The 14,609-nt window shown below is 40.9% G+C and overlaps 1 protein-coding gene across 1 annotated transcript; it reads left to right on the top strand.

Moving 5' to 3' along the window:
• The first annotated feature begins 789 nt into the window (after nt 1-789).
• Nucleotides 790-10,201, top strand: LOC143289463 (uncharacterized). The gene is made up of 4 exons (XM_076598435.1): nt 790-845; nt 2,621-2,790; nt 4,599-4,679; nt 9,593-10,201. Exons 1-4 carry the CDS (start codon nt 806-808, stop codon nt 9,719-9,721), a joined length of 420 nt encoding a protein of 139 aa, XP_076454550.1. The 5' UTR covers nt 790-805; the 3' UTR covers nt 9,722-10,201.
• Nucleotides 10,202-14,609: the final 4,408 nt, after the last annotated feature.

The following is a 14,609-nucleotide window of genomic DNA, read 5'->3' on the forward strand; positions in this document are numbered from 1 at the left end:
ACAAGAAGATTAATTTTGTCCACATTTGTTGTTTAATTCACCGTTGGCACTGAATGAAGTCTCAACAATGGTAACCTGAGTAGAAGAAGAAAAACGTTATAAGAAAAGAACTAAAAGAACATGGCTTTCAGACGCACACTTGCGAAATATTCTTCTCACACAGAAAACTGGACCTAAAGGGCGTGAAACTGAGAGTTCGTTAAACTCAACTCTTCCAGACACACACGCGCTCGTAAGCAGTTCACACTGATCGCCCAGAAAACATACTGAACCAGCCAGGCCGCACGTTCACTCACACCCACACACAGGTTCACACTGAACTCCCGTGATCCCTGGAAAACAGTTAACTGTTCAGGGCTCCACACGTTTACACGGGTTGTACAGTACGCGCCAAAGGTGTACGGATAAAGCCCTATTAAATCCATCATTTAAAAAAAAATTTTTTATATGATGAACCACGCAAATCTGACACCAGTTTCTGTCGGTAGGTAAACTATTATTGTGTCAATTAACTGTTAGTGATAATGGATTTCTTTATTTCTTCTTTTTGTTCTTTTCCTTTAATGTTATTTGTTCGATTTTTCATTATTCATCGAGGGCTGGATGAAAAACATCAACAGCATATTTTCCTTTCTCTTTCACGCTCAGAAAATAAAAATATGTCCGTACATTCTCAGTCTCCGTCAATGGCCCTGGCATGGAACTAAGGGAAATTACTCTAATAAATTCTTGGAGACAAAATGGTTACCGGTGCACAGATTTGAATTTCTGTTTCTTACCTGGTGGCAGCAGAAGCATATTCAGCATGGTACGTCCTTCGAACACAGGTCGAAGACAGGCTCAAGGTATGTATGTTCGATTGCATGCGAGCTTATTTCATGACACTATTGTTATTTTACCAGCTTCGAAAATTTTTTTTCGTAACCATACAGCGTTAGTTTGACTGACTCGATGGTGGAGTTAGGCAAACTCTGAACAGGATTTTCACCGATTGACAGCGTAAGTGTTATGTCTGCCAAAAGTTATTTCGGTTAGGCATACAATGCTGCACAACTTGCATTGACAGATGTACGGTATGCCGAAGGATTCAGTCTAGACTCGTATGTGTTGAATGAACAGCAACAGAGTAGACTGGAACAATTCGAGTGACTGGGGAGGGTGCAAGACCACCATCACAGTGACAGCAGCATGCGCGCTGTGTAGAAACGCACACAGCAACAACCCACCCTCACCCCTTCACGTACTCATTCATTCACTTCAGCAGTGCACACACATACACACCCATACAATGGATATGGAGAATGGGTGATGGATTGGACATGCGGAGGAGGGAGGATAAAACACACACACACACACATACATACAGTCACACACACACACACACACACACACACACACACACACACAAACAAACAAACAAACAAACATACACAGTCACACACACGCACACACAGAGAAAATGGAGGGGTCATCAGTCATACTATGAACAAAAGAAATGACTAGTATTGTAGTAATATGTTCTGTTGTCAAATGAATGGTAACTAAATCACAAGTAATGATCATAATGTTCTGTAGAGTATTTTGAAAAGTAACTAAATTACAAGGAATATGTTCTGTAGTCAAATGAAAAATAACTAGTTAATGACAACAAATAATATGCTGGCTGGTCAAATGAAAAGTAACCAAATGACAAGTAATATGTTCCATAGTCAAATGAAAACTAACTAAATAGTAAATTACAAGTAATATGTTCTGTAATCAAATGAAAAATTACTAAATGACAAATAATGAGTTCTGTATTCATATGAAAAGTGACAAAATGACAAATAATGAGTTCTGTATTCATATGGAAAGTAACAAAATGACAAGTAATATGTTGGGTGGTCAAATGAAAAGTAACTGAAATGCTAATTTGATGGGTGCAATAGCCGAGTGGTTAAAGCATTGGACTTTCAATCTGAGGGTTCTGGGTTTGAATCTCAGTAACAGCGCTTGGTGGGTAAAGGCTGGAGATTTTTCTGATCTCCCAGGTCAACATGTGCAGACCTGCAAGTGCCTGAACTCTCTTCATGTGTATCTGTATATTATATATACACTCAGAAGATCAAATACGCATGTTAAAGATACTGTAATCCATGTCAGCATTCGGTGGGTTATGGAAACAAGAACATACCCAGAATGAACACCCCTGAAAACGGAGTATGGGTGCCTATATGGCGAGGTAAAAATAATTAAAAAAAACAGTCATACATGTAAAATGTCATTTTCATGTCTGTATGTGTGTGTTTCACTGTTTGTGTGGGTGACTTAAACCTGATTGAATGACACAGGAAACAAATGATGAGTGCCCAGTAGCAGCTGTCAGTCAGCTCTACCGAGGTAGGCAGCCTGTTGTGCAAATGACTCCGTGTTTGTAAAGCGCTTAGAGCTTGGTCTCCGGCCGAGGATAGGTGAGCTATGTTAGTATCCATATCAGTCGACTCTACCCAGTTAGGCAGCCTGTTGTGCAAACGACTCTGTGTTTGTGAAACGCTTAGAGCTGTCCCCAACTGAGGATAGACGCTACATAAGTATCCATATCAGTCGGTCAGTAATTGGTGTGTTGCTGACTCATGGTCAGGGCGTGTAGGGGTGGGACGGTCAGGCTCTTCCCGAGACAAGCGCAACACATCCAGGGGAGAGGGCCAGAGAAAGCGGCGCTACCGCCCGGGCACCAAAGCTCTGATGGAGATTCGAAAATTCCAAGGGACTCACAACCTGCTGCTGAGAAAGTTGCCATTCTCCAGGGTGGTACGTTTGTGCTGTGCTGTGTGTGTGTGTGTGTGTGTGTGTGTGTGTGTGTGTGTGTGTGTGTGTGTGTGTACATATGGGTATACATGTGTGTGTGTTTGGGCTTTTGTGTGTATATATATGTGTGTGTGAGTGTATGTGTATATATATATATATATATATATATATATATATATAATCTGTTTGTGCTTTTTTTTTTGTTTTTTTACATACATGTGTGTTTGCAGCAACTTATGTATCATTGCGAAATTTTACTTCCATCACTTTCTTATCTTACTGTTTTGTTATCTTTTAAAGTGAAAAAGTTATCTTTGGAGAACTTTGTTTGTAATTACTGGTTGTAAAATTTGTGTGTTGGTAAAGTTTTAGTGTCAGTCATATCTGTGGTGTTTTGTTGTACGTGTGTGGGTGGACCGGTCAAGTTTAGCATCATTCATAACTGTGGTGTTTTGTTGTACGTGTGTGGGTGGACAGGTCAAGTTTAGCGTCATTCATAACTGTGGTGTTTTGTTGTACGTGTGTGGGTGGACAGGTCAAGTTTAGCGTCATTCATAACTGATGTTTTGAAGTGGGTGTGTGGTCACAGGTTAAGTTTAGCGTCATTCATAACTGTGGTGTTTTGTTGCGTGTTGGCAGACATGTTCAGTTTAGCGACATTCATAATTGTGCTGTTTTGTAGTACATGTGTGGGTAGAAAGGTAAAGTTTAGCGTCATTCCTAACTGCGGTGTACGTGTGTGGGTAGACAGGTAAAGTTTAGCGTCATTCCTAACTGTGGTGTATGTGTGTGGGTAGACAGGTAAAGTTTAGCATCATTCCTAACTGCGGTGTACGTGTGTGGGTAGACAGGTAAAGTTTAGCGTCATTCCTAACTGTGGTGTACGTGTGTGGGTGGACAGGTAAAGTTTAGCGTCATTCCTAACTGTGGTGTACGTGTGTGGGTGGACAGGTAAAGTTTAGCGTCATACATAACTGAGGTGTACGTGTGTGGGTAGACAGGTAAAGTTTAGCGTCACTCCTAACTGTGGTGTATGTGTGTGGGTGGACAGGTAAAGTTTAGCGTCATTCCTAACTGTGGTGTACGTGTGTGGGTGGACAGGTAAAGTTTAGCGTCATTCCTAACTGTGGTGTACGTGTGTGGGTAGACAGGTAAAGTTTAGCGTCATTCCTAACTGTGGTGTACGTGTGTGGGTAGAAAGGTAAAGTTTAGCGTCATTCCTAACTGGGGTGTATGTGTGTGGGTAGACAGGTAAAGTTTAGTGTCATTCATAACTGTGGTGTACGTGTGTGGGTAGACAGGTAAAGTTTAGCGTCATTCCTAACTGTGGTGTACGTGTGTATTTGTATCTGTATTTGTATTTCTTTTTATCACAAGAGATTTCTCTGTGTGAAATTCGGGCTGCTCTCCCCAGGGAGAGCGCGTCGCTACACTACAGCGCCACTAATTTTTTGTATTTTTTTCTGTGTGTAGTTTTATTTGTTTTTCCTATCGAAGTGGATTTTTCTACAGAATTTTGCCAGGAACAACCCTTTTGTTGCCATGGGTTCTTTTACGTGCGCTAAGTGCATGCTGCACACGGGACCTCGGTTTATCGTCTCATCCGAATGACTAGCGTCCAGACCACCACTCAAGGTCTAGTGGAGGGGGAGAAGATATCGGCGGCTGAGCCATGATTCAAACCAGTGCGCTCAGATTGTCTCGCTTCCTAGGCGGACGCGTTACCTCTAGGCCATCACCCCACTCTGTGTGGGTAGACAGGTAAAGTTTAGCGTCATTCCTAACTGTGGTGTACGTGTGTGGGTGGACAGGTGCGAGAGATTGCTGTCAGCCTGTTCCCCAGAATGGCAGAACTTCGTTGGCAAGCCACAGCTATCATGGCCTTACAAGAGGTAAAGAGTTTTATCTTTGTGTGAAGTAAACGCTTATCTTTTTACCTCTTTTAATTGACTCACTTGTGTAAACAAGGTGAGTCTATGTTTTAACCCGGTGTTCGGTTGTCTGTGTGTGTGTGTGTGTGTGTCCGTGTGTCTGTGTGTCTGTGGTAAACTTTAACATTGACATTTTCTCTGCAAATACTTTGTCAGTTGACACCAAATTTGGCATAAAAATAGGAAAAATTCAGTTCTTTCCAGTCATCTTGTTTAAAACAATATTGCACCTCTGGGATGGGCACAAAAAAAAACAAAAAAAAAGTAGCCTAATTATATGCAAACTGCATTTACTGTTATATTTATATTTTTTGTATTCTCTAAACTTGGCACTTTGACCTCTTATTCTGACACAGCAACAAGAGGAGTCATTATTATCATTTTTTGTTCAAACAGGAACTTCTTTTGCTAAGCATGGAATTTTGATTTATTTTGCAAACGTTTTGGGTGCATATAGTAAAAAAGGGAAATTATTCTGTAATTAATGCTAGGGGACTTGATTTATCACAAGTGAGTCTTGAAGGCCTTGCCTCTCTTGTTTTTATAGATTTATATATACTCTGTTTCTGTGCCGTGTTCAGCTTTTCGCGAGCAGTAGTCTTGGGCTGAACTTGAATTCTTTTAGAATGAAGAAAACTTTCTGAATGTACATTTCGTTATTTGTTTACTTTGGCTGGTCTTGAATTTGGAATATACAATTGTAGCATTATATTTGAGCCATTAGTATGATTTCTTGCTATGGAAACAGAATCAGAATGGCTGTCAAACATTGACAGTCGCGACAGGTTTGTGTTCACACTTGTAGATTTTTGTTTTATATCAAATCTTATCGCTGGAATTAACAGCGGGTTATGTAACAGGTGCTTTTGATTGATTGATTGATGTGGATACTTCTATAGCGCCTATCCTCGGTCAGAGACCAAGCTCTAAGCGCTTTACATACACGGGGACATTTGCACCACAGGCTGCCTACCTGGGTAGAGCCGACTGACGGCTGCCACTGGGCGCTCATCATTCGTTTCCTGTGTCATTCAATCAGATTTTAGACGCACACACATACACACTCAGACAGACATGTAACATTTTACGTGTATGACCGTTTGTTTTTTTTTTTTATTTACCCCGCCATGTAGGCAGCCATACTCTGTTTTCGAGGGTGTGCATGCTGGGTATATTCTTGTTTCCATGACCCACCGAACGCTGACATGGATTACAGGATCTTTAACGTGCGTATTTGATCTTCTGCATGCGCATACACACGAAGGGGGTTCAGGCACTAGCAGGTCTGCATATTATGTTGACCTGGGAGATCGTAAAAATCTCCACACTTTACCCACCAGGCGCTGTCACCGTGATTCGAACCCGGGACCCTCAGATTGAAAGTCCAGCGCTTTAACCATTCGGCTATTGCTTTTGTAGGTTGAAGCTCAGTTAACTGTTTGTGATATATGTTGAATGGAACATCATGTAATAATTGATTTTCTTTATTTTCACTGCAGAAGTTGTTTATTTTATTTATTTATTTATTTTATTTATTTACTTTTTTTTTTTTGACACCCAACAAGATATATACATAGAAGACAAGTATGTGAACTATAGCCTTCACCTTCATTCTTCTTGCACTGGTGCAAGCCGGTGGTGGTGAAGATGATGAAAATCACAAATTCAGTCAAATGAGCTTTTCAGCTCTTTCTCTGCCATAGGTGACTATAGTTGACCAGACAGTTGACAGTCATAGGCTTCAGTTGGCATGAGGGGATCATGTTATTACAGTTACTGATGTCCAATGACCTGACAATGTGTTCGGTGTTGTGTATTGCCCATTAACCTGACAATGTGTTTTAATCGTGTTGTTTGCTGTCCAGTGACCTGACAATGTGTTTTAATCGTGTTGTTAGCTGTCCAACGACATGACAATGTGTTTTAATCGTGTTGTTAGCTGTCCAATGACCTGACAATGTGTTAGGTGTGTTGTTAGCTGTCCAGTGACCTGACAATGTGTTAGGTGTGTTGTTAGCTGTCCAGTGACCTGACAATGTGTTTTAATCGTGTTGTTAGCTGTCCAGTGACCTGACAATGTGTTTTAATCGTGTTGTTAGCTGTCCAATGACATGACAATGTGTTTTAATTGTGTTGTTAGCTGTCCAATGACCTGACAATGTGTTTTAATCGTGTTGTTAGCTGTCCAACAACATGACAATGTGTTTTAATCGTGTTGTTAGCTGTCCAACAACATGACAATGTGTTTTAATCGTGTTGTTAGCTGTCCAATGACCTGACAATGTGTTAGGTGTGTTGTTAGCTGTCCAGTGACCTGACAATGTGTTTTAATCGTGTTGTTAGCTGTCCAACAACATGACAATGTGTTTTAATTGTGTTGTTAGCTGTCCAGTGACCTGACAATGTGTTTTAATCGTGTTGTTAGCTGTCCAATGACATGACAGTGTGTTTTAATTGTGTTGTTAGCTGTCCAATGACCTGACAATGTGTTTTAATCGTGTTGTTAGCTGTCCAATGACCTGACAATGTGTTTTGTGTTGTTAGCTGTCCAGTGACATGACAATGTGTTTTAATTGTGTTGTTAGCTTTCCAACGACATGACAATGTGTTTTAATCGTGTTATTAGCTGTCCAGTGACCTGACAATGTGTTTTAATCGTGTTGTTAGCTTTCCAACGACATGACAATGTGTTTTAATCGTGTTGTTAGCTGTCCAGTGACCTGACAGTATGTTAGGTGTGTTGTTAGCTGTCCAATGACCTGACAATGTGTTAGGTGTGTTGTTAGCTGTCCAGTGACCTGACAATGTGTTAGGTGTGTTGTTAGCTGTCCAGTGACCTGTCAATGTGTTTTAATTGTGTTGTTAACTGTCCAGTCACCTGACAATGTGTTTTAATTGTGTTGTTAGCTTTCCAACGACATGACAATGTGTTTTAATCGTGTTGTTAGCTGTCCAGTGACCTGACAATGTGTTAGGTGTGTTGTTAGCTGTCCAGTGACCTGTCAATGTGTTTTAATTGTGTTGTTAACTGTCCAGTCACCTGACAATGTGTTTTAATTGTGTTGTTAGCTTTCCAACGACATGACAATGTGTTTTAATCGTGTTGTTAGCTGTCCAATGACCTGACAATGTGTTTTGTGTTGTTAGCTGTCCAGTGACATGACAATGTGTTTTAATCGTGTTGTTAGCTGTCCAATGACCTGACAATGTGTTTTAATCGTGTTGTTAGCTGTCCAGTGACATGACAATGTGTTTTAATCGTGTTGTTAGCTGTCCAATGACCTGACAATGTGTTAGGTGTGTTGTTAGCTGTCCAGTGACATGACAATGTGTTTTAATCGTGTTGTTAGCTGTCCAGTGACCTGACAATGTGTTAGGTGTGTTGTTAGCTGTCCAGTGACCTGACAATGTGTTTTAATTGTGTTGTTAGCTGTCCAATGACCTGACAATGTGTTGTAATTGTGTTGTTAGCTGTCCAGTGACCTGACAATGTGTTTTAATTGTGTTGTTAGCTGTCCAGTGACCTGACAATGTGTTAGGTGTGTTGTTAGCTGTCCAGTGACCTGACAATGTGTTTTAATTGTGTTCTTAGCTGTCCAATGACCTGACAATGTGTTAGGTGTGTTGTTAGCTGTCCAGTGACCTGACAATGTGTTAGGTGTGTTGTTAGCTGTCCAGTGACCTGACAATGTGTTAGGTGTGTTGTTAGCTGTCCAATGACCTGACAATGTGTTAGGTGTGTTGTTAGCTGTCCAATGACCTGACAATGTGTTAGGTGTGTTGTTAGCTGTCCAGTGACCTGACAATGTGTTAGGTGTGTTGTTAGTTGTCCAGTGACCTGTCAATGTGTTAGGTGTGTTGTTAGCTGTCCAGTGACCTGACAATGTGTTAGGTGTGTTGTTAGCTGTCCAATGACCTGACAATGTGTTAGGTGTGTTGTTAGCTGTCCAGTGACCTGACAATGTGTTAGGTGTGTTGTTAGCTGTCCAGTGACCTGACAATGTGTTTTAATCGTGTTGTTAGCTGTCCAGTGGCCTGACAATGTGTTTTAATTGTGTTGTTAGCTGTCCAGTGACCTGACAATGTGTTAGGTGTGTTGTTAGCTGTCCAGTGACCTGACAATGTGTTTTAATCGTGTTGTTAGCTGTCCAGTGACCTGACAATGTGTTTTAATCGTGTTGTTAGCTGTCCAGTGACCTGACAATGTGTTAGGTGTGTTGTTAGTTGTCCAATGACCTGACAATGTGTTTTAATCGTGTTGTTAGCTGTCCAGTGACCTGACAATGTGTTAGGTGTGTTGTTAGCTGTCCAGTGACCTGACAATGTGTTTTAATCGTGTTGTTAGCTGTCCAGTGACCTGACAATGTGTTAGGTGTGTTGTTAGCTGTCCAGTGACCTGACAATGTGTTTTAATCGTGTTGTTAGCTGTCCAGTGACCTGACAATGTGTTTTAATCGTGTTGTTAGCTGTCCAATGACCTGACAATGTGTTAGGTGTGTTGTTAGCTGTCCAATGACCTGACAATGTGTTAGGTGTGTTGTTAGCTGTCCAGTGACCTGACAATGTGTTAGGTGTGTTGTTAGCTGTCCAGTGACCTGACAATGTGTTTTAATCGTGTTGTTAGCTGTCCAATGACCTGACAATGTGTTTTAATCGTGTTGTTAGCTGTCCAATGACCTGACAATGTGTTTTAATCGTGTTGTTAGCTGTCCAATGACCTGACAGTGTGTTTTAATTGTGTTGTTAGCTGTCCAGTGACCTGACAATGTGTTTTAATTGTGTTGTTAGCTGTCCAGTGACCTGACAATGTGTTGTAATTGTGTTGTTAGCTGTCCAATGACCTGACAGTGTGTGAAAACTTGTGTCCAACACAGGCGGCAGAGGCTTTTTTGGTGCGGATGTTTGAGGACTCGAACCTGTGCGCTGTCCACGCCAAGCGTGTCACCATCATGCCCAAGGATCTGTGGCTTGCTCGTAGAATAGGCGGCTATGATTTTGTCTGACTTTTTTTTTTTTTTCCTCCATCGTCTTTTTTCTATCCTTGGGACTGTTTTAACGGTGGCGTTTTTTGGGTGAAGGGATGTACAGCATTTTGTGGACAGCTCACTGGCTGGTGTGGTATTCCCTTCCCCACAGCCACCTCCTCCCCTGTGAGATCTGCCCCCTAGGGGTTTTAATGCACTGGCGAGACAGTTGGCATTTCGAAAGGTGTGTTGTGCGTGGGGTCATGTTTGCCAGTCTCTTTTTATAGTTTTATTTGACATCTTATGCCTCGTTCAGAAAAAAAAAAAGATGAACAAAAATGAAAAGATGTCTTATGCTTGATATGAATTATGATATAAAGACTTTTCCCTGGAAAAAGTGTATGTTGGTAAATGTATGCACTTACACTAGTTACTGTTAAGCCTTTGCATGTAATGCATGGATGCATGCATGCACACACTCACGTGCACACACACACACACACACAGACAACACATAGACCACACACAACACACGTTAGAGCAAACAATAGAGTGGTTCCTCTTTCCAAGAACAAGGAACACAACTTCTACTTAATGCTGCTTATGCTACAGGTTCAGCTAGCACACAGGTAAACTAGAGATACATTGGAACAAACACACAGGTAAACGAAAGATACATTGGAACAAACCCTGACACTTCTTCAGAAAAGGAAGCGCCGGGCCTGTCCATATAGCAGTCATTTGACATGTGCACACAGCAGCAATGACAGAAGAAATGTGCAAACACAAATTAGCTTTTATTCAAGACTGGTTTCACTCCAGTGTATCGTTTGTTTACCTGTGTGCTAGCTGAATCGGTAGCATAAGCAGCGTTGACTTGAAAGTTGTGTAGCTTGCGCATGGAGAGAGTTACCACTCGTTATTGTTTGTTAACTCACTTGGGACGACAAGTTTTCTCCCTTGCTTTTCCCCACAGACGGCCCATTTGTAAGGGTTTGGAAAAAAATTACAAAAAATACAAAATACTGTGTAAGAAAATGAAACTTTCAGAACTGGTTTATTACGTGTTGAGCTATTACATATAAAAAAAAATCAAATTTCTCATCTTATTTTTACAGTTTTGCCATATGTAGAAAATACTGCCAATTTTTTACCCCGAATCACCATACCCATGCTCGCTTTCTGCATTAAATTGGCTTTTTTCTTTGTCATCATCCACCTCTTCAATGTCTGACCCTTCAGTTTGTAGCATTTCAAGTACTTCGGCAACCCAAAAACGTTGCCGTCACTGCCTTGTTCACTTCACAACATTCTGAGAAGAGCCCGCTTTGCTAACAGGCTGGCACGCGAGCAGACGACCGGTCAGTGACTTTGTCAGCGTGTGTGCGAGACAGGCCACACATCCCAGGCTGACCAATCATACTGTTCGATTGTGGAGTGACCCAGAATAGCGCACTCTGCTTGGCTAATCACAAAATCACGTGTACAGCGCATGATGGAATTTTACTTTCGGAGAATGCTATTCCATTCCTTCGTCCGAATCCGAATACGTTTTGTGTAGGAATGCGTGAGCATTCCTTCGTCCGGAGAGAGTTAATCCTTTGCTCTCGTAGCCTCGTTATTCTTACAGTTTAGAACTGTTTGTCCCATAGTGCAACATCCCCGGCCAGTGTTTTCAGTTTTGTCACTTGTGATATATCAAACCTGCCCTCCTCCCACTGCTGACAGGAACACCAGTCCTGTGGAGTGAGTTAGGGGGAGGGGGAGGGCCGGGGTGGGGGTTGGGGGGGGTAGATGAGGGCAGGAGGGTGGGGGTGCATTCCCTAAAATGGCAAGATCCTCAAACATGGAACATGGCCAGTGTAGGATTTACTGTGTGTTGTGTGATGACCCCAGAAAAAAAAAAAAGTCATTAGAATTCTGTAATGTTTATATCTTATCATCAAAATCACTGCTATGAATGATATTGCTGTGTTTGAAGTGCATGGTATGCATGAACTAAAGGGCTGGTGTGTTACTTTGTTCCTGTTAGATTGGTGTCTTTATTTATTATCATACAATGATGATGATTATTATTATTATTTTAGCTCCAGATCCGATCCATGCAGCATGATCAGGAGAGTATGTCATTTGAACAGTGTGTGGCCCGTCACGGAGAGAGGATGTTAATATTTTCTCAGAAAGTGACCCACGCCCCTCCCTCTAAAACAAAAGTACATTTCTGTTCATAATGTATGACACTACACCACAAAATGAATCTGAAGTTGCCTTGAAACAAGCTCATTGGGCGTAAAGATTCTGATTCTGCAGTCACTTTCCAAAGCATTATCTCTTGTGACAAAACCAGATTCTGAATAAAACATTGGTGGAAGAAACAGAGACCATTAAAACATATCCAGTTTAAAGTTTCTCTGGTATAAATGTTTAAACCAAGTTTTATCAAAAGTTTACAGGCTTTGAGGTAGTGTGGTTCTGGATGTGTCTTGAATTCTGTCTTCACTGTTGGAAAGAGCATCAAAAGTATTTCCAGGAATTGTCTGTTTGTTCTTAGATTTAATTCTTTAAATTTTTATTGGAAATGATTATTAGATGGATTATTCATACAATGTACATGATGAAAAATTACCAAAAGTTGGACGTTTTTGTGTGTGTGGTGGAGGCTCACATTAGATTGATGACATATTTAAGATGTTTTGAAATGATAATAATAATAATCTCACACACACTCTTACTTACTCACTCACAGATCATAATTTCTTTAACTAATTGTGAAAATGGTGAATGTTTACCGATAGTATGGTGACATAGGCATACTGTATTATCGCCCTTCATTCATACGGGGCTATGGCCTTGAGTGAATAAATCATCTCGATCTCAATCATCTCATCTCATCTCTCACCCACAGATCTCTGTTGTTGAGGTCAGAGCATGAACCAGGTTGATCTAGCAAGACAGAATAAAATCCCCAAGGTTGTCAAGATTCAAACATGGCCAGTGTACATCAGTGGCATTTTCTTCCCCATTTTGATCATACTCTGCACAGTCTTCATTCTCTCTCTGTACAACGCAGCCCATGAAATTGTGCTATTTCCAAACAAACGAATGTTTGGACATTATTCATATCGGTGGAATAATTACATGAATTTGAGCATATTTCTTGAGACTCATATAATTTTTTTTGGTTTTATTTGTCTGTTTAAAAGCGTTTGGTGATTTAGAAATGTCTTAAACATTACTGACGTTGGGAGTAAAAGCACTGCCTTAGACACACGCGATGTAGACAGTTGTTTTTCTTTATGAAAACCTTTTTTTAGAAAAATTGATAAAAAAAAAAGAGTGTAAACAGTAGGAGGTACCTTTCAAAAAATCTGTGCAAAGCAAATGCGCCACATGCACAGATGTTTTGTCTCAAAATATGTAACTTTTAATTACTGTTGATTGGGAATTAGCCTTAAAAACACCAAAAAACCCAAACTTATCACATATTTACTGATGATTGGGAATTAGCCCTCCCCCCAAAAAAAAACAACTTATGATTATACTGTATCCATGTTACAGGCTGGCTTATCATTAGCCACGATGAAGTTCACAGGATAATTAAATCAGGAATTGGATGATTTATAACAACCACTCAGTGAATACTCACTTTAAAAAAAAAAAGAAAAAAAAAAAGATTTTTAATCATGTCCATAAAAGTATCTGTTTAAAGATTTTTAAGCATTATTATTGATAATAATGATGCTAACATTTGTGCGGTGCCTTGTTGGTTGACAGGCGTGCAAAGTTCCCAGGTCTCAGCCAGGTTTCCGCAGTTTTATAGTGTAAATGTTGTTACTGACGCATTGCTTGGTTTCGCTCATCATGAAGCCAGTGCATTACTGTCCTGCGCTGATGGAAGAAGGATAGCCAGTGCATTACTGTCCTGCGCTGATGGAAGAAGGATAGCCAGTGCATTACTGTCCTGCGCTGATGGAAGAAGGATGAAAGGGGTTGGTTGTTGTGTGCTGCTGTTGTCAGTCTGTCGTTGGCTGGCATAAGGATGCCCTACTTGTAGGTGGTGCGTGCCACGTTCTGACATCACAACAAAAGCAAGCGACCGGCGTGTCTGGCTGAGAAACAGCAGCATCAGTTATGTGGATGATCAGCTCGGATTGTGAGAAACGGCAGCATCAGTTATGTGGATAATCAGCTGTGCTGGTAAGAAATGGCACCATCAGTGATGTGGATTACCAACTCTGGTGAGAAAGGCAGCATCATTTCTATGTATAATCAGCTCTGCTGGTGTGAAACAGCTGCATCAGTTATATGTATAATCAGCTCTGCTGGTGTGAAACGGCTGCATCAGTTATATGTATAATCAGCTCTGCTGGTGTGAAACGGCTGCATCAATTATGTGGATGATCAACACTGATTGTTAGAAATGGCAGCATCATTTATATGTATAATCAGCTCTGCTGGTGTGAAACGGCTGCATCAATTATGTGGATGATCAACACTGATTGTTAGAAATGGCAGCATCAGTTATGTGGATGATCAACACTGATTGTTAGAAATGGCAGCATCAGTTATGTGGATGATCAACACTGATTGTTAGAAACGGCTGCATCAGTTATGTGGATGATCAACACTGATTGTTAGAAATGGCAGCATCAGTTATGTGGATGATCAACACTGATTGTTAGAAATGGCAGCATCAGTTATGTGGATGATCAACTCTGCTGGTGTGAAACAGGAAATCGAACTGAGCATCTAGTTGTTCGGATGAGAACTATAAACCAAGGTCCCGTGTGCAGGGTGCACTTGGCGTACTGAATAAGAACCCATGGCAACAAGAGTGTTGCCCTGTGGCAAATTTGCATAGAAGAAATCCACTCTGATAGGGACACAAATATATATGCAATGCACTAAAGGCCTGACTAAGTGAGAT

Source organism: Babylonia areolata, chromosome 14, assembly GCF_041734735.1.
Source record: "Babylonia areolata isolate BAREFJ2019XMU chromosome 14, ASM4173473v1, whole genome shotgun sequence".
Taxonomy (NCBI): Eukaryota; Metazoa; Mollusca; class Gastropoda; order Neogastropoda; family Buccinidae; genus Babylonia; species Babylonia areolata.

Bases quoted from the DNA above. Each gene is read 5' to 3' on its own strand.
- LOC143289463 (XM_076598435.1), top strand. From the start codon at position 806: ATGGTACGTCCTTCGAACACAGGTCGAAGACAGGCTCAAG. The intron at 2,791-4,598 runs GTACGTTTGTGC...GTGGGTGGACAG, and splicing joins AGTTGCCATTCTCCAGGGTG to GTGCGAGAGATTGCTGTCAG. The intron at 4,680-9,592 runs GTAAAGAGTTTT...TGTCCAACACAG, and splicing joins CTATCATGGCCTTACAAGAG to GCGGCAGAGGCTTTTTTGGT.